Below are 21,016 nucleotides of genomic sequence, written 5' to 3' on the forward strand. Positions count from 1 at the left end.
ATAGTCCCCCCCCTGCCATCCCCAGGAGAATGGGGTCCCACAGAGCTCTGAGAGCTCTGTATTTAGTGTATCTCTATTTTTAGTGGCCATTAATGGTCTAGCAGCAGCTGTAGGGCCATCTGTCTCACCTTCTCTATATGCAGACGACTGCTGCATTTCATACTGCTCCACCAGTACTGGTGTTGCTGAGCGGCGCCTACAGGGAGCCAACCACAAGTTGCAGTCATGGGCTCTAGCCTATGGTTTCCAGTTTTCTGCCGCAAAGTAGTGTGTTATGATGATCCACTCTCTTTAGTGGAAACATATCGATTCTTAGAACTGGTTTGGTTTTCAGCGTCTGATTGACTTGGCTTCCTCACCTTCGCCAGCTTAAGTGGAAGTGCTGGCAGCACTTCAGTGCCCTCTGCTGCCTGAGCAGCACCAACTGGTGTGCAGATTACTCTATGCTGCTGTAGCTGTACAGAGCCCATGTTCAACCCCGTGTTGACTATTGGAGTCTGATTTATGGTTTGGCGGTGCCCTCAGCATTGCGTTTACTTGACCCGGTACACCAATGGCGTTCGCCTAGCGACAGGGGCTTTTAGGACGAATCCAGTGACCAGTGCCCTGGTGGAAGCCGGAGTCCCTCCATTGCAGGTTAGCCGTGCACAACTGCTGGCCAGTTATGTGGCACACATTCATAGTTCTCTTGCGCATCCGAATTACTGTCTCCTTTTCCCACCCACAGTGGTTCATCTCCTGCATCGGCGACCCAGGTCAGGGCTTCCAATTGCAGTTTATGTCCGGTCCCTTCTTTTCGAACTGGAGTCCTTTCACATGTCCCTAAGGACTCAGTTAACCCCGTGGCTCTCTACTGCCACTTCCTGTTGATTCTTGATATGTACTGAGGCCATGAAGTGGTTTACACCAATGGCTTGACGACTAATGATCACGTTGGCTTTGCATATGTCCATGGAGGACATATTGAACAGCACTCCTTGCATGATGGCTGAAGTGTTTTCACTGCTGAGCTGGTGGCTATATCGCTTGCTGTTGAGCACATCCGTTTATGCCCTGGGGTTCTGTGTACTGACTCCTTGAGCAGCCTACAAGCTATCGACCAGTGCTACCCTCATCATCCTTTATTAGCGACTGTACAGGAGTCCATCTATGCCCTGGAGCGGTCCAATCATTCAATGGTGTTTGTCTGGACCCCAAGTCACGTCTGAATCCCAGGCGACGAACTTGCTGACAGGAAACCACTTATGCAGATCGGCTTCTCTGCAACTGACTTGCATTCAGTACTACGCTGCAAGGTTTTGCAGCTTTGGGAGACGGAATGGCATAAACTCAGTATGCACAACAAACTGCATGCCATTAAAGTGACTATGAATGTGTGGAAGATCTCCACACAGGCCTGCCGTAGGGACTCTTATGGTTCTCTGTCGGCTCCAAATTGGCCATGTTTAGGTGACACGTGGCTACCTCCTGCGCCGTGATGACCTACCTCAGTGTTGGTGCGGCACCCGGCTCACAGTTGCCCATATCTTGGGGAGCTATCCTTCTTTGGCTGCTCTGCGACAACTCTTCAGTTACCAGACTCGTTGACATTAATTTTAGCTGACAACTCCTCATCGGCCAATTTAGTTTTATGTTTTATACATGATGGTTGGTCTTATCATTCTGTATAAGTTTTTGCGCATGTCCTTTGTCCTGTTGTGTCCTCCACTCAAATGCTTTTAGGCTGGATGTTTTAATGTGTTGCAGAGTGGCTGGCTTTTCCTTTTTATTCTCGTGGTCGGCCAGCCATGGTCATCCGCTCTCTTGTTTTTATCCCTTCTACCTGTTTCTTGCTTCTCTGTGTGGTTTTCTTTTCCTGTTTTGTCCATAGTAGTGTTGGTTGTCCTTTTGTCGTTCTTCGGTTCTTCCATTCTCCGGTTATTGTGCTGTATGTCTCCTTTCTTTCCTTTAAACCAGACAACCGAGCTGCTCGGCATGCAGACATTCTGCTGCACTGCAAATGCATCCTTACAAAATGTTCACCCAGAAACTAAAGGAGAAGGACTGGGAAAACCACAGGGCAATGTACTGGACATTCAACAATATTTTTTCTATGAAGTATTTCTAATAGTATTCACTGATGAGGCAAACTGTGTGGCAGGGCAAGTAAGCGAAATTTCAGATACTGTACTGGGAAGTGAACAATCCTTGACAGTTTTATGTTAGATCCTTATATAGCGCTAATGTGACTGTATGGTGTTTGATTTCAGATTTTGGCATTTGGGCCCACATATGTTTAAACAAGACAGTTGTTAAAGTGACTGTGATCTTGGAGTGATAGGGAGAGATGCTAGAGACCTTCTTAATGCCCATAATGGATGAACTTGACAGTATGGAAAATGTTCAGTTTCAGCAGGATGAGCCCACAATGCTGACAGAGCAATGGAGATGCTGAGAGAAATGTTCCTTGGTCATTTGATTTTGTTGCGCGGTGACATCGGTTGGCCTGCCCAATCATGCAACTTAAATCTTTGTCATGTTTTTCCCCCTTTGGGGCTAGCTCAAATCAAGAGTACATACTCGTTGCTCTTGTATTATTGACCAATCAAAACATAAAATTTGACAGCAAGTTGCCACAATTCCACAGGAAACAGTCAGCTGGGTGATGGAGAGCTTTCATGGATGCCTTCATCAGTATATATGTAGCAATGGCACTAACTTAATGCCCATTATTTTTAAAAGGAAGTAATTACTGAAACTGAAATGACATGTCATACACTTACAAGTGAGAGTTAAATAAAACTTGTCATTTACTTTGTTTGGAATTTGTCATAGAAATGTGTCAGCTCTTTTTGCCGCACCCCATATAAAACATAAACAAAGTAAGGCAGGATTAACTGAGGATAGGACAGGAAGTTGGCCATGGCCTAATCAATGGAACCATCCCAGCATTAATTTTAGCAACGTGGGAAAACCATGGAAGACCCAAGTCAGGATGTCGACACAGGGAATAAACCCCACTCCTCCCAACTAAGATTCCAGTGCATGAAGATTGGCATAGCCATCTTGCACAGTACACAATTGAAAGGGAAAGCCCAGTACATAGCCTGCAATGAGATTGCAACATGCATAATAGGTAAATCAGTGAGATATCTAGAATGTGTCACTTTGATAAAAAAAAAAAAAACCCCTCAGTATATAACACTGCTGAAAAGTATAACACACACACACACGAAAAACCCCCTGACACTATAACTATTAACAACTAACCAGATCCCTTCTCTGTAGCGGTGTATTGCACTGCAACTGAAACAGAGGGAACAGAAAACCGGTAGCAGAAACATTCCTTTGCAAAAACAACAAAGCACAGATGATACATCGGGTAACAGAATTTATAGAAATTGACAGTAAATGAGGACGTAGTATTTCTGTAAGCTAACATACTCCCTTACATTGTAGAAACACTTCCTAACAGAAAATTATTTTAACCCTGCACTAAAAGCTGTTTCCTGTGCCAACGTCTTTATGGAAATTGGCAGTGCATTATAAAGAATTACACTAAGGAGAGTGATATGCCTTTGAGTATGAATTGTTTTTACTATATGGAGAGACCCACAGTTGCGAGTGTTATAACTGTGGAATCACAGCCGGTTTGCAGGTCACCAAGTGTAGCTCTTGTCAACAACATGTTTTTATATATGTACAGGGACGATACTATAAGCCAACACAGCTTTTTAAATGAGGGGCCTGCAGTGAGCACTAGCAGAGCTATGTGACAAGATTTGTGTAGCCCATTTCTGCAATGTAAAAATTTCATTTAGTCAGCTATTAAATACACCGCAAAAAAATTCTCCCATAAGCTACCAGAGACTCGAAGTTAGCAAATAAGCCATTCTGGCACCATCTAAGGAGTAAACTATAGAAATAATTTCAGAGTAAAATATGCGGAACTGACATTGTGGAGAATATGGTTACATGGTCATTTCGATTTAAATCTTGATCAACATATATTGCAAGAAGTTTTTTGCTTGTATCCTTTCTAACGTATTTCCACCCAGTACCAGTTGGAGATTTTGGTGTGGAGTCATCTTTCCAGATTGAACATAATTTGTTTTCTTCACATTAGGGAGCAGTTTGTTGGCATTGAACCATACCTCTCGATCCATCCATTTAGGCTTTCTTTGCATCAAATATTAATCTGATTTTATGATTAGAATGAGCCTATACAATTACTAGAATGAGCTGATGTCAGTTCCACAACTTGTGATCTGTTTTGCGTATATGATTGAAACAACTCATTTTCTGTCCCTTTTATCCCCATAGCTTCCATTACCTGAAAGAATTTCGCGCACAATGGTACAGAAAGCTTTAGAAAGATGTAAGTTAACTCCTATAACACTATTATTATCAAAGTTTTTAACTATTTAAACTGTGTAACCCATTATCACTCTTTTTGTACTTCTGTATATTTGAGAGCCATGTTGATTATTATTCAAACAGTGGAAAATCTAGGATGGAATAATGACATGAAAATGATAGGTTACTCTCAGCATATTTTGGAAGGTCTTTTGGCCAAAAGCTTAAGTGCGTAGCAGTCTATTTGTTGATAATTATTGTTGTGGTTGTTTAAGTACTTGGTGATTTATTGTTTCCCTAATCTCTCAATTACTGAACTTGGTATCTTACAACTTTTGAATAAAGGTATCACTTTCAAGATTTTTTTATCTGTTGGAGGAAGTACTCTCGCAGTGAATGATGAATTAACAGTTTGAGCCCAGGGCTTTGCAATTTCTGAAGCAGTACAGATTATTATATGTGACACTCGTACATCTTTTACACCTGCTGGATTTCTGCATTTGAGGCCTTTAATCACCTTTACTACTTCATGCTCAGTAGTTGGAACTAACCTCATGCTGTATACTGGTGTATGACGCTTAAGTTTATCCTGGTTTGTGAAATTTAAGCTAAGAATTTATGAACTTATAGTAAAAATGAATAAATTATCAGAATGGTAGGAAATTAAGGAGATGGTGCCAGGATAAATTAAAAGAAGCATTACTTATTGAGAACTTCAAAGTAGGATTACGCAACTATTGACTCAAAGAGGGGGAAGGAATACAGTAGAAGACAAATGAGTAAGTGCGATAGATGAAATAGTAAAGACAACAGAGGCTCAAGTAGGCAAAAAGACAAGGCCCTGCAGAAATCACATGATAGCACACAAGGTACTGAATTTCATTGATGAACAGAGAAAATGTAAAAATACAGCAACTGAAGCAGGCAAAAGGGAATAAAGACGTCTAAAAAATGAGACTGACAAAGTGCAAAATGACAGAGTAGGAATGGAAAATAGCTCTATTTGTGAGTGGAATTGGAAAGGGAATGACTAGTAGTGATACAAGGGTATCATTTTCCATGCACGTGCAGAGCATGTATGTAGAAGGGGTTAGAGAAAATGCGCAAGGCATTAGATTCGTACATGACTGGAAAGAAAAGGAGGGATGAAAGGTCTAAGGAATGTACACAAGGGCTACAAAAATGGAAATGAAGTTGAAGACAATATTATAGAAAGGAAGAGGATGTAAGTGAAATGAGATGGGAGATGTGATACTGTGAGAGGAATTTGACAGTACACTGAAAGATCTAAGTGGAAATGAGGCTCCTGCAGTAGATGACATTATCTCAGAATTATTAAAGTATTTAGAAGAACATACCATAACAAAGCTATTCCATTTAGTATGTAAGATACATGAGACAGACGAAATCCCTCCAGACTTCAGGAATGATGTACTAATTCCATTTCCAAAGAAGGTGAGTGGTGACAGGAATGAATATTACACAACCATTATTTTGATACAGTTTGGTTGCAAAACACACACACACACATTACAAAGGTGTGCTGAAAAGTACTCTCTCTGAGTTTTGTATTCTGTTCTCAGTATCGAATGAGGTATTACGTGTCGTGCATATTACTTGGTCTACTTTCCTGCTTTGCTAACACAAGTTGCAACCCTCTGCCGCCAGAGGACTCCGAATTATACTGTGTGACATGACCGTGTGTAATGTAACCATGTCATTGCATGAGAAACAGCTCAGAAAACTGAAAGCACAAATTTGAAGAATTCATCCACCTATAGAGCACCCTTCTTTCATCATGACAATGCCACACAACACGAGCGCTACAACAGTTGGACAGCTTGGGTTCTCTGTCAGCGATCATCCTACATACTGTCCTGACTTGGCCCATCTAATTTTCATCTGTTTCCAAAACTTAAAGAACAAAGGACTTGACATTGATAATGATGAAGTGGTGCAGACAGAGGTGAGGCTCTGGCTCCATCAACAGATTGGAACATTGTACAGTGATAGTATCAACAACTTATCACTTATTAGGAGAAAAGTGTTTGCCCCCAGAGTGACATATGTTGAGAAATAGATATGTAAACATGAAGAACAAAGATGTAGAATATTAACAAAGTTTGTTTTATTTAAAAAGCTTTAAAGAGTTTTCACATTAAAGAATTGGGAGGCATTACCTTTCAGCACACCCTTGTATTTACAAAAGATTGAAAGAGTCCTAGAAACCAACCTAATATATTGAGCAAACTATGAGAGAAACCAAGGATAAATTTGTAAAGAGAATTTAATTTCAGTTAGAAAAAAACAAAAACTTTGAGGTTCGATGTTGACATTGAATTCTGCCAAAAACGAATAAAGGGCATGGAAATGCAATTGAACAATTGTAATGAGGTTACAAGGTGAACACCAACGAAAATAAAAATTAGACGCTAAGAGCAGTAAATGACGTTCGTTATTTGACCAGCCAAACAAGTGATGAAGGCTGAAGTAGAGAGGTTATAAATTGCAAAAATATGGCCAATTTTGGGAGATCTCACTGTTAAGTTACAGATAGGCGTTAAAAAGGGGAGACTGCAGCCAAAAATGTTATAATGTCCAACTTTGTCACGGAAGAAACTGTTAGTGGTATGAGGATGATGATTGAGGCTACCAAGCATATAAGGGGGGGATCTTTGAATATTCCATGATTTTCTTCAACAATATTGATAATGGGGTATTCTTATATGTCAAATTATTTAGGAAAATCAGTTTTAGCATTAGCATTAGCAAGCTAAATGTCATATGTGGGACAAAGTCTGTGTGTGAAGAAGACAATGATGATGGTTTGTTTTATACTTTACTGGATACTTTCAGTCTGCATTTATAGAAACTCAGGATATGTAAAGCATGGGGCAGTGAATGTTCTCATTTATTAGCGATAGTAGTAGTAGTGGTAGTAGTAACAGTGGTAGGTGAGCCAAAACATTATGACCACTTGCTTAATAGTGAGCTAATCCACTTTTGGATTATAATACAGCAGTGATCCTGCATGACTTGGATTTGACAAGTTCTCCTTAGGTTGTTGGAGTTCGGTGCACCAGATGTTGACATACAGGTTTCACATTTCCCATAAATTATTGGCTGGTGCTTTATGGACGTACAGCCGGCATCCCACAGCATGCCAGATGTGTTCATTGGGTTCACATATTGCATAATAATAATAATAATAATAATAATAAAAATAATAATAATAATAATAATAATAAATCCCGTGGAGGCCCGGGAAAAGAATAGGCCTCCGGTATGTTCTGCCAGTCGTAAAAGGCGATGAAAAGAACAAACCACTAATAGGGCTAACCCCCCTTTTAGTGTGAGTAGTTGGTTCAGGACAGAACTAATGAAGCCTCGGACAAGCGCCGTCATGGTCGGGGACGACGCTTGAACCCTATGCCCGCCCACAATGGTAACGACACTGCTAGCCAACTGGAAAATGATTTAAATCCAAATAGAAGTGTTTTGCAGGATATGCTTCCTGCAACCACCCTAGAAGGAAAACAAAGACAGAGGATGAGATGGTCAGATGAAGTTAATCGACACCTCATGTTCTGTTATTACCAAGCAACAAACCTAGCAACCAACACAACTGGATACAGATCACAAGTATACACAACATTTATTACCAGATACCCAGAATTAAAATTTTTAGCAGAACAACGACTAGCTGATCAGATCCGTGTAATAATAAAAAATAACAGGATACCCCAGTCAGAATTAGATAACATCAAACAACAAGTACAACAAATACTGGAACAAAATAATGTGCAATCAGAAGAAGAAGAAAATACAGTAATGGACTCAAACATCCCAGAGCAAACAAACAAAGAACAACACGCACCAATTAAACAATCAGAGGAAAACGAAATCTTAAGGCAGCCACCAGAACAAGCACAAATAGAACACAAAGTGACACAGATATTAGATATAGAAGAAAAATTTCAGCTAACATATATAGAATACAAAGACACAAATACGGACATTAGACCATTCTTGCATAGACCACCAAATAACCCACAAGTCGAAACAACAATAAAAACTATCAACACAATCATACACAACAAAATAAATGAAAACACAACTATGGAACAGTTACAATTACTGGTATATATAGGAGCACTCACTACACTAAATATACACACTAGGCAGAGATCAGAACCAACCAACACACAGAAGAAACCCACAAAACCAGCATGGCAACACAGGCTACAGATCAAAATAGAAAAACTGAGAAAAGACATCGGACAGCTAACACAATTTATAAGAAATGAAATCTCGGAAAAAAAACGAAAAAGGTTAGGTAAAATCTCACAACAAGAAGCGACAGAGCAATTAGACGAAAAGAAGCAGAAATTACAAGCATTCGCCAAACGACTCAGAAGATACAAAAAAAGTGAAAATAGAAGGAAACAAAACCAAACATTCAACACAAACCAAAAGAAATTTTGCCAGACAATAGATAACACACACATTGAAATAAACAATCCACCAAACATAACAGACATGGAACACTTCTGGAGCAACATATGGTCAAACCCGGTACAACATAACAGGCATGCACGGTGGATACAAGCAGAAACAGACACATACAAGATGATACCACAAATGCCTGAAGTGACAATTTTGCAACATGAAGTCACCCAAGCAATTAATTCTACTCACAATTGGAAAGCCCCTGGAAATGATAAAACAGCAAATTTCTGGTTAAAGAAGTTCACCTCAACACATTCACATCTAACTAAATTATTTAACAGTTACATTGCAGACCCATACACATTCCCTGATACACTTACACATGGAATAACTTATCTGAAACCTAAAGATCAAGCAGACACAGCGAACCCAGCTAAATATCGCCCCATAACATGCCTACCAACAATATACAAAATATTAACGTCAGTCATTAAACAGAAACCAGTGACACATACAACACAGAACAAAATTATAAATGAAGAACAAAAAGGCTGTTGCAAAGGAGCACGAGGATGTAAAGAGCAACTGATAATAGATGCAGAGGTGACATATCAAGCTAAAACTAAACAAAGGTCGCTACACTACGCATACATCGATTACCAAAAAGCTTTTGATAGTGTACCCCACTCATGGTTACTACAAATATTGGAAATATATAAAGTAGATCCTAAATTGATACAGTTCCTAAACATAGTAATGAAAAAATGGAAAACCACACTTAATATCCAAACAAATTCAAATAATATCACATCGCAGCCAATACAGATTAAGCGTGGAATATACCAAGGAGATTCATTAAGTCCTTTCTGGTTCTGCCTTGCTCTGAACCCACTATCCAACATGCTAAATAATACAAATTATGGTTACAATATTACTGGAACATACCCACACAAAATCACACATTTGCTATACATGGATGATCTAAAACTACTGGCAGCAACAAATCAACAACTCAACCAATTACTAAAGATAACAGAAGTATTTAGCAATGATATAAATATGGCTTTTGGAACAGACAAATGTAAGAAAAATAGCATAGTCAAGGGAAAACACACTAAACAAGAAGATTACATATTGGATAACCACAGCGACTGCATAGAAGCGATGGAAAAAACAGATGCCTATAAATATCTAGGATACGGACAAAAAATAGGAATAGATGATAGAAATATTAAGGAAGAGCTAAAAGAAAAATATAGACAAAGACTAACAAAAATACTGAAAACAGAATTGACAGCAAGAAACAAGACAAAAGCTATAAATACCTATGCTATACCAATATTGACCTACTCATTTGGAGTAGTGAAATGGAGTATCACAGACCTAGAAGCACTCAATACACTTACACGATCACAATGCCACAAATATAGAATACATCACATACATTCAGCAACAGAAAGATTCACATTAAGCAGAAAGGAAGGAGGAAGGGGATTTATCGACATAAAAAACCTACATTATGGACAGGTAGACAATTTAAGAAAATTCTTTCTAGAACGAGCAGAAACTAGCAAAATACACAAAGCAATCACCCACATAAATACATCGGCTACACCACTACAATTTCATAACCACCTCTACAACCCTTTAGATCACATAACATCAACAGATACAAAGAAAGTAAATTGGAAAAAGAAAACACTACATGGCAAGCACCCGTATCATCTAACACAGCCACACATCGATCAAGACGCATCCAACACATGGCTAAGAAGAGGCAATATATACAGTGAGACAGAAGGATTCATGATTGCAATACAGGATCAAACAATAAACACCAGATATTACAGCAAGCATATTATTAAAGATCCCAATACCACAACAGATAAATGCAGACTTTGCAAACAACAAGTAGAAACAGTAGATCACATCACAAGCGGATGTACAATACTAGCAAATACAGAATACCCCAGAAGACATGACAACGTCGCAAAAATAATACATCAACAGCTTGCCTTACAACATAAACTTTTAAAACAACACGTTCCTACATACAAGTATACACCACAAAATGTACTGGAGAATGATGAATACAAATTATACTGGAACAGAACCATTATAACAGATAAAACAACGCCACATAACAAACCTGACATCATACTCACCAATAAAAAGAAGAAATTAACACAACTGATTGAAATATCCATACCCAATACAGCAAATATACAGAAGAAAACAGGAGAAAAAATTGAAAAATACATCCAACTGGCTGAGGAAGTCAAGGACATGTGGCATCAGGATAAAGTTGACATTATATCAATTATACTTTCAACTACAGGAGTCATACCACGCAATATCCACCAGTACATCAATGCAATACAGCTACATCCAAACTTATATATACAACTTCAGAAATCCGTAATTATTGATACATGTTCAATTACCCGAAAGTTCCTAAACGCAATGTAACATATACCGTACAGTTAAAAGGAAGTGACGCTTGATCAAGGTCCGCGTCACTTTCATTCCGAACCAGACCTAAGGTCTGAGAAAGGAAAGATAATAATAATAATAATAATAATAATAATAATAATAATAATTGTAGTGGCATGGCAAGACAGCCAAGCCGCTCGGAGGTAGCCGAAAGGCACGCGTTAAGCTCACGCAGATTGGCGTGAGGTCTGGAACAAGGTAAAGTAATTATCCTATAAAGAAAAGAACGTAGTTCTTGGAATACTTAACTTTAATCCACAATTGGAGAACATCGCTCTTGTTTAGACATTATTACACTGAATATATACTGGTAATGGCGCCTTGCTAGGTCGTAGCAAATGACGTAGCTGAAGGCTACGCTAACTATCGTCTCGGCAAATGAGAGTGTATTTGTCAGTGAACCATTGCTATTAACGTCGGCTGTACAACTGGGGCGAGTGCTAGTAAGTCTCTCTAGACCTGCCGTGTGGCGGCGCTCTGTCTGCAATCACTGACAGTGGCGACACGCGGGTCCGGCGTATACTAATGGACCGCGGCCGATTTAAAGGCTACCACCTAGCAAGTGTGGTGTCTGGCGGTGACACCACAATAATAATAATAATAATAATAATAATAATACCCAGAATTAAAATTTTTAACAGAACGACGACTAGCCGATCAGATCCGTGTAATACTAAAAAATAACAGGATACCCCAGTCAGAATTAGAAAGCATCAAACAACAAGTACAACAAATACTGGAACAAAATAATGTGCAATCAGAAGAAGAAGAAGAAGAAGAATATACAGTAATGGACTCAAACATCCCAGAGCAAACAAACAAAGAACAACAAGCATCAATTAAACAATCAGAGGAAAACGAAATCTTAAGACAGCCACCAGAACAAGCACAAATAGAACAAGAAGTGACACACATGTTAGATATAGAAGAAAAATTTCAGCTGACATGTATAGAATACAAAGACACAAATACAGGCGTTAGACCATTCTTGCATAGACCACCAAATAATCCACAAGTCATAACAACTATCAACACAATCATACACAACAAAATAAATGAAAATACAGCTAGGGAAGAGTTACAACTACTGGTTTATATAGGAGCACTCACTACACTAAATATACACACTAGGCAGAGATCAGAACCAACCAACACACAGAAGGAACCCACAAAACCAGCATGGCAAGACAGGCTACAGATCAGAATAGAAAAACTGAGGTAAGACATCGGACAGCTAACACAATTTATAAGAAATGAAATATCAGACAAAAAATGAAAAAGGTTAGGTGAAATCTCACAACAAGAAGCGATAGAGCAATTAGATGAAAAGAAGCAGAAATTACAAGCATTGGCCAAACGACTTAGAAGATACAAAAAAAGTGAAAATAGAAGGAAACAAAACCAAACATTCAACACAAACCAGAAGAAATTTTATCAGACAATAGATAACACACATCAAAATAGACAATCCACCAAACATAACAGACATGGAACACTTCTGGAGCAACATATGGTCAAACCCGGTACAACATAACAGGCATGCACGGTGGATACAAGCAGAAACAGACACATACAAGATGATACCACAAATGCCTGAAGTGATAATTTTGCAACACGAAGTCACCCAAGCAATTAATTCTACTCACAATTGGAAAGCCCCTGGAAAAGATAAAATAGCAAATTTCTGGCTGAAGAAGTTCATCTCAACACATTCACATCTAACTAAATTATTTATCATAATAATATGAATATAATAGAGGGAAACATTTCACGTGGGAAAAATATATCTAAAAACAAAGATGAGACTTACCAAACAAAAGCGCTGGCAGGTCGATAGACACACAAACAAACACAAACATACACACAAAATTCAAGCTTTCGCAACAAACGGTTCCTTCATCAGGAAAGAGGGAAGGAGAGGGAAAGACGAAAGGATGTGGGTTTTAAGGGAGAGGGTAAGGAGTCTTTCCAATCCCGGGAGCGGAAAGACTTACGTTAGGGGGGAAAAAGGACAGGTATACACTCGCGCGCGCACGCACACACACACACACACACACACACACACACACACACACACACACACACACACACACACACACACACATCCATCCGCACATACACAGACACAAGCAGACATTTTTGTCTGCTTGTGATATAAATATGGCTTTTGGAACAGACAAATGTAAGAAAAATAGTATTGTTAAGGGAAAACACACTAAACAAGAAGATTACATATTGGATAACCACAGCGACTGCATAAAAGCGATGGAAAAAACAGATGCCTATAAATATCCAGGATACAGACAAAAAATAGGAATAGATAATACAAATATTAAAGAAGAACTAAAAGAAAAAAATATAGACAAAGACTAACAAAAATACTGAAAACAGAATTGACAGCAAGAAACAAGACAAAAGCTATAAATAAGATAAAAGCTATAAATACTTATGCTATACCAATATTGACCTATTCATTTGAAGTAGTGAAATGGAGTAACACAGAACTAGAAGCACTCGATACACTTACACTATCACAATGCCACAAATATAGAATACATCACATACATTCAGCAACAGAAAGATTAACATTAAGCAGAAAGGAAGGAGGAAGGGGATTTATCGACATAAAAAACCTACATTATGGACAGGTAGACAATTTAAGAAAATTCTTTATAGAACGAGCAGAAACTAGCAAAACACACAAAGCAATCACTCATATAAATACATTGGCTACACCATTGCAATTTCATAACCACTTCTACAACCCTTTAGATCACATAACATCAACAGATATGAAGAAAGTAAATTGGAAAAAGAAAACACTACATGGCAAGCATCCGTATCATCTAACACAGCCACACATCGATCAAGACGCATCCAACACATGCCTAAGAAAAGGCAATATATTCAGTGAGACGGAAGGATTCATGATTGCGATACAGGATCAAACAATAAACACCAGATATTACAGCAAGCACATTATTATAGATCCAGATACCACAACAGATAAATGCAGTCTTTGCAAATAACAAATAGAAACAGTAGGTCACATCACAAGCGGATGTACAATACTAGCAAATACAGAATACACCAGAAGACATGACAATGTAGCAAAAATAACAGCTTGCCATACAACATAAACTAATAAAACAACACGTTCCCACATACAAGTATGCACCACAAAATGTATTGGAGAATGATGAATACAAATTATACTGGAACAGAACCATTATAAAAGATAAAACAACACCACATAACAAACCTGACATCATACTCACCAATAAAAAGAAGAAATTAACACAACTAATGGAAAAAATTGAAAAATACATCCAACTGGCTGAGGAAGTCAAGGACATGTGGAATCAGGATAAAGTTGACATTGTACCAATTATACTATCAACTACAGGAGTCATACCACACAATATCCACCAGTATCAACATAATACAGCTACATCCAAACATATATATATATATATATATATATATATATATATATATATATACAACTACAGAAATCTGTAATTATTGATACATGTTCAATTACCTGAAAGTTCCTATATGCAATGTAACATATACCATACAGTTAAAAGGAAGTCACGCTTGATCAAGGTCCACTTCACTTTCCATTTTTAACCAGACATAATGTCTGAGAAAGGAAAGAAATAATAATAGACAATACACCAATGTAAGTTCACTATTATGCTCCTCAAACAATTGTTGCACAATTCTGTTCTTTTTGCATGGACAGTTATTCTGTAGGAAGATGCTAGGGCTGTTGGGGAGTTATCCAGCAAGCAAGAATGCAGGAGATACCACTGGATCCATGGAAAAGCAGGTGTACCATAAGACAATGCTGCCGTTTCCGCCCATGTCTGTGTCGCGACACATGTTTTGAACAGCCCCTTACAGTCAGCCAGCAGATGATAGTTTCCAGGTGCCAGACCCAAAGGTGCCCCTGTCCATGGGCAAAGGAGAGCTCCACCCTCCACCCCCCCCCCCCCCCCCCAAAAAAAAAAGTCACCTGGTCCTCCCTCCCAAGCACTGAATGAAAGAAAAAAAAGTAGTGTATTTGACTGTTTTTCTTTCAAGAAAATGGTTTTACATTTAGTATTACGCAGGTTTCTAACATGGTTGTTAAAAGTTGCCATTTGTCTTCCAAAATATTAAACATACGTCATACCCCCAGGTCTAGCCCTCACCCCCCCCCCCCCCCCCCCTCTCCTAGGTCAGACCATAACAATTAGCAAAATTGTGTATGTTAGTTGATTTCCCTATTTATGCACATATTGTTGCTAGAATGAGCCCTAATTCGTTTCTGCCTCTCTTACACACTTTCTGTCTGGTGTAACATACTTGCAACAGCACCATGAAGTACTCAGTCTTTTTGTGGGCAGTGCTTGTAATGTTTTAGCTATTTGTTGTAATTTTGTATCTATAGCCATTTACATACTTAAAGGGCTAGTTTGACGAGGCTGTGACAATTGTTGAATTAACAAATAAAACAATGTTATTGTACTACCAAATTCAGCACATATACTTTGTCCGGGTGCTAAGTGAATTCAGACATGTAGTTAACATGTACAAACAAAAAATCACTGCTGCCAGTGTGTAATTTATTTAATTTCCACGATTAATCTCATTGTTTAATCATATTGATGATGATTGAATAGCTATATTTCCTGCGTGATGTCTGATGGCACCCTGTTAAACGTATTTACACCAAATGTAAAACTCCATTTTGAGCCCTAGAAGGTAACTGACAATCCATGTGGAAAATACTTCAATTCTAGTGTTGTGGTTGTGAATTTCACAATTCATCCTAAATTCACTCTTACTTTTAAGTACAAATACCATTAGGGAGTAAAGAGTATAGTGTAAGTTTCCTTAAGTCCCTGGAAAGAGTGTTCAGTTAGTGAATATTTAAATACAATGTAATAACTTATAAAGAACAAATATTTCCTTGACATTGGCTACATTTCACCCCAAGATTGTGCAAATGTTTGTTATTAAGTGAAAGTATGCTAGCAATCCTGCTGCACGTCAACACAGTGAGAGATATTTCTGAGTGAAAAGCAAGCAGAACTGAGCCTCTTGGTAAACTTCTTCCTATACTGGTGCCACATCTACTTGTTGTCCATCTGGATACGTAGGAATTTCAGGTACAATATCATTAATGTGTATCTAGCAATCTACTATGTGTCACTTTAATTTGTATGGAATTGCACAATATGGTTTTTTGTAAGATCAAGTACTTGGAGAGTGATAATGGAGCCCCCCCCCCCCCCCCCCCCCCCCCCCCTCTGCCCACTAAATTTGATTGTGGTGACAGAGTGATATGTAGTGTAACCTAAGGTATAGGTTAGGGTGAAAGGTTGCAATGAAGTTGGGAATTGGTGCAGCCAACGAATGTGAATGGCAAATTAAGGTTTTGGTAACAAATTGATCTGTAGTGGAGCCTAATGTTTACATTTACCCTGTATTTAAACACGCTTAAAGCACTTTTCATCATAAAAACCAAAACTGCAAGATAAATTCAAAAAGCGTGTATTAGATAATGTACAAGCCTTAAAGAACTTTTGGTAGGGAGGACACATATGTTATCTGGGGTGGAGAGTCATTTTCAGGTGTAGAAGTAACTTCGAATGTGCCCCAGGGAATTGTGTTGGAACCCTTGCTGTTCATGTTGTATAATGACCTTGCAGACTATATTAATAATGAAATCAGGCTTTTTGCAGCTGATGCAGTTATCTGTACTGAAGTACTATCTGGGAGAAGCTGCATGAATATTCAGTCAGATCTTGATAAGATTTCATTGTGGTGCAGAGATTGACAACTTGCACTATGTGGTCAGAAATGTAAATTGTGCACTTCAAAGAATGAAAAACGTAGTATTCCATGACTGTAATATCAGTGAGTCACGGTTGGAATCAGCCAGCTCATACAAATACCAGGAGAGATATGGTTCAGTCGTAGGTAAAGCAGGTGGTAGCCTTCAGTTTATTGATAGAATACTGGAGAAGTGCAGTCAGTCTGCAAAAGAAATTGCTTACATATCACTTGTGTGACGGTTCTAGAATATTGCTCAAGTGTATGAGACCCGTACCAGATAGAACTAACAGGGGATATCGAACATATCCAGAGAAGGGCGGCACGAATGGTCACAGGTTTGTTTAATCTGTGGGAGAGTGTCGCAGAGATACTGAAGGAACTGAACTGGCAGACTTTTGAAGACAGACATAAACTACCCCAAGAAAGTCTATTAACAAAGTTTCAAGAACCAGCTTTAAATTATTACTCAAGGGATATACTAAAAATCCCTATTTATTGCTCACATATGGATCATGAGAATAAGACTAGAATAATTACTGCACACACAGAGGCATTCCAATAATCATTCTTCTTGTGCTCCATATGTGAATGGAACAGGAAGAAACCATTATAACTGGGACAGTGGGATATACCCTCTTCTGTACATCTCATGGTGGTTCGCAGAGTGTAGATGTAGATGTAGAATGGTTATTTTGACGCAGATTATGAACATACATCATACATAAACTATGAAACATGTTAGGGGATTCCACTACATAAATTATTCTATTTCAATGTTAAGCCCTTACTGTTAGCCAGTTGTAAGCCTATTGCTCTATTTTCCTGGCTGTCTCTCAAGTGGATGTGTTCTCATCAGCAAACTGTTTTGAAGAGTCCTCCAATGTCTTTGGTACATCATTTATGTTTTTACATCATTTATGTTTATCTCTCAAGCTCGAAATGTTGCAGAACACTAAATTTAACATTTCCTCATTGTATATTTAGGTTTGTTACTCTGGTATTCAATCTCTTTAGCTGAGAGAAGGAAAGAATGGGAAAGGGTTAGGAAGAAACAATGCATTTTGTTCTGTGTGATGTGGATATATGTGTAATTACACTCGTTAGCTGTAATTTAATGGGGGGGGGGGGAATTTAAGTGTTTACGGAATTCACAGTCAAAGTACTTGCATTATTCTTTCATCTTTTACAGGAGCAAGCAGCATTTTCAGAATACAATAATGCACTGAAACTTGTTCAAGAAAAGAAATTGAAAGATGCACAGATAATTCTGGAAGACCTTCTTAATAGTGATATTTTAGCCGAGGTTTGTATTTTTTGTATTTTTATCTTCTTTGTGTGTGTGTGTGTGTGTGTGTGTGTGTGTGTGTGTGTGTGTGTGTGTGTGTGTGTGTGTGTGCGCGCGGGCGGGCGAGGGGGGCGCGCGCGCGGTTGTGTGTGTGCATGCACATGTAATTTGTTCTTTCTCTAATAGTTAATATTCTTTTTGTTCTTCAAATAACATTTTGTTGTTTAATTTTGAAGCAATTTCAAGCTGTTTGTTTGAATTGTGTCCTTTGTACATTTCACATCTGATTTTCCCTAAGTAAGTTACATTCTTAAGTGAGATATTACATGTTTGTAAAGTAACTGAAAGTTGTGCAGAAACTTCTATGGTGCATAGTTATCAAAGTAATTAATCTGTTTGTGATTGTCATTATAAATATTTTTCTGATTTGAAGAAGATTTTGTAATAACTTCAACCACTGACCAAATATGAAATATTTCTGCTAGTATTTTAATGTAGTGTGTGACCATAAATTGTCCTACTTTTATTGGGGGAAGGCATAGGCATTATACATATTATTCTATTTGATATCAGTTAAGTCCTCTCATGAGTTAAAAAGAAAAAGGTGGTTAAATGTAAACACAAGAGGCAGTCAGTTATTGTATACAGCAGTTGAGATTAATTGTACTCAGGATCCCTGTGGAGATAAGGAAATGCTGTAGGCAAGTTATTCTCCACTTCAGTTCATTACATACTCACTAGCCATGTGATCTAGCAGTTTAGTCATCACAATGTCCTGCTACATCTCAAAAGCTACGTATCAAAAGCTTTCATTCTCTTCCTGTTGGAACTGTTTATTGGATGCCAATAACATTTAAATTTATGTTCAGTGTTAACAAGTTCCTCTTTATTGTAAATGTTTTTCATGCTTACGCCAGCCTGCATTTTGTATCCTCTCAACTTCAGACACAACCACTCATTTTGCCTCCCAAATAACAAAATAAACCTACTGTCTTTAGTATCTTATCCTAATCTAATTCTGACAGCATCACCTGATTTAACTAGAGTACATTCGATGAGTTGTGTTTTACTTTTGTTGATTTCACCTTAAAACCTGTTTTCAAGACGCTACCATTCCGTTCACCTGCTTTTCCAAGTCCTTTGCCTTCTCTGGCAGAATTAAAATGTCATTAACAAACCTCGCAGATTTTGTTTCTTCTCCCTGAACTGTAATTCGCTTTCCAGATTTCTCTTTAGTTTTCTACACAGCTTGCCCAGTGTACAGGTTGAATTACATGAGGGGCAAACTGCAACGCAAGTCTCTGTCCCTTCTTAACTATTGCTTCCTGTGTATATCCTTTGACTAATATAATTACATCTGGTTTCTGTGTAAGCTGTAAATAACCTTTTATTCCTCTTATTTTATTCCTGCTACCAAAATGTCAGAGAGAATATTCTTCTCGTCATTGCAGGAGCTTTTTCTAATGTTATAACTATGTTTTTGGCTTTCTTTTATCTATCTAAAATAAGTCGGTATGGCCTCACATTTTCCTACTTTCGCGTGAGCTCAAACTGATCTTCCCTGAGATCACCTTCTACCAGTTTTTCCATTCTTTTGTAAATAATTCACCGTACTGTTGTGAAAGTAACGGATTTTTAATGTTGATACCTATCAACACCATCTTCCTTAGAATCGAAATTATTACATTCTTCTTGAAGTTGGTGAGTACTCCACATATCTCGTATATCGTGCATATCTGGTGGAAAAGTTTTGTTCCAAATATGTCCTAATTCTAATGGAATATCATTTACTCCAGGGGGCTTCTTTCTAGTTAGTCTTAATATTCCGTCAAATCCTTCTCACAGTATTGCACCTCCCATCTCATCTTCATCTTCTTCTCTTTCCATAATATTGTCTTGATGTTCCTTACTTTGATTTTAGCCAGAAGTTCTCTTCCAGATGAACCTAAGAGCTGAAAAAAGAAAAAAAATATATATATATAATGAGGTAGTTTCCTTTTGTATATTATTTGAAACACCAAGCTTGCTTGGTTCCATACTTTTTTAGTGTAGTTGCTGTTCATATATCTGTTATGTGGAGAGCTCTGTCGGCGAGGAAGATAAATTATATATTTTTATTCACTTTAATGTGGTCTTTTACGTTAACTGTTCTTGGTAGTTGAGACAATGTAATGTGTATATCTAAAGTTTGAGTTTCAAGACTATGAGTTTGTGTGCTTTTCGTTTGCATTTTAGATTCACACAGTTTTCTTTACATTAGGGACTTTCAAAAACAATGACAGTACCTTGGAAAGAAGTAAGTTGAATATTTTGTTGCTACAGTATTGCTACATCAAACTATGCCATAGAAGACAGTACTACTGCAGTCCACTTTTGTTGCCTGTACATGTATAGTCACCTGATGTTTGAAAGTTGAATTGTAAATTGTGCTGTGGCATTGAACAAAGAAACAAGAATTGCCAATTGGTTTAAGTGGCATTTGTGATCATTTACTGCATCTAATATGAAGGACAACAATTAGCAGATTGGAGATAGATTACTTGGAGATAGCCAGGTGTTTTAATGTCCTTCTTTTATTGTTCATAGACAGTGGCAACAATTTATGTAATGTGTCAACATAAAAGT

At 38.0% G+C, this 21,016-nt stretch overlaps 1 protein-coding gene across 1 annotated transcript in view; it reads left to right on the top strand.

The window, feature by feature from the left end:
• The window catches only part of LOC126468927 (calcineurin-binding protein cabin-1-like), a 260,620-nt gene that overhangs the window by 27,067 nt on the left and 212,537 nt on the right, over positions 1-21,016 (top strand). Inside the window, exon 2 of the mRNA XM_050096590.1 lies at positions 18,296-18,409. Within this exon, the coding sequence (XP_049952547.1) occupies positions 18,296-18,409 (114 nt within the window). The remainder of the gene's footprint in view (positions 1-18,295; positions 18,410-21,016) is intronic.

The sequence above is a fragment of the Schistocerca serialis genome, chromosome 1 (genome assembly GCF_023864345.2).
Source record: "Schistocerca serialis cubense isolate TAMUIC-IGC-003099 chromosome 1, iqSchSeri2.2, whole genome shotgun sequence".
Classification (NCBI taxonomy): domain Eukaryota; kingdom Metazoa; phylum Arthropoda; class Insecta; order Orthoptera; family Acrididae; genus Schistocerca; species Schistocerca serialis.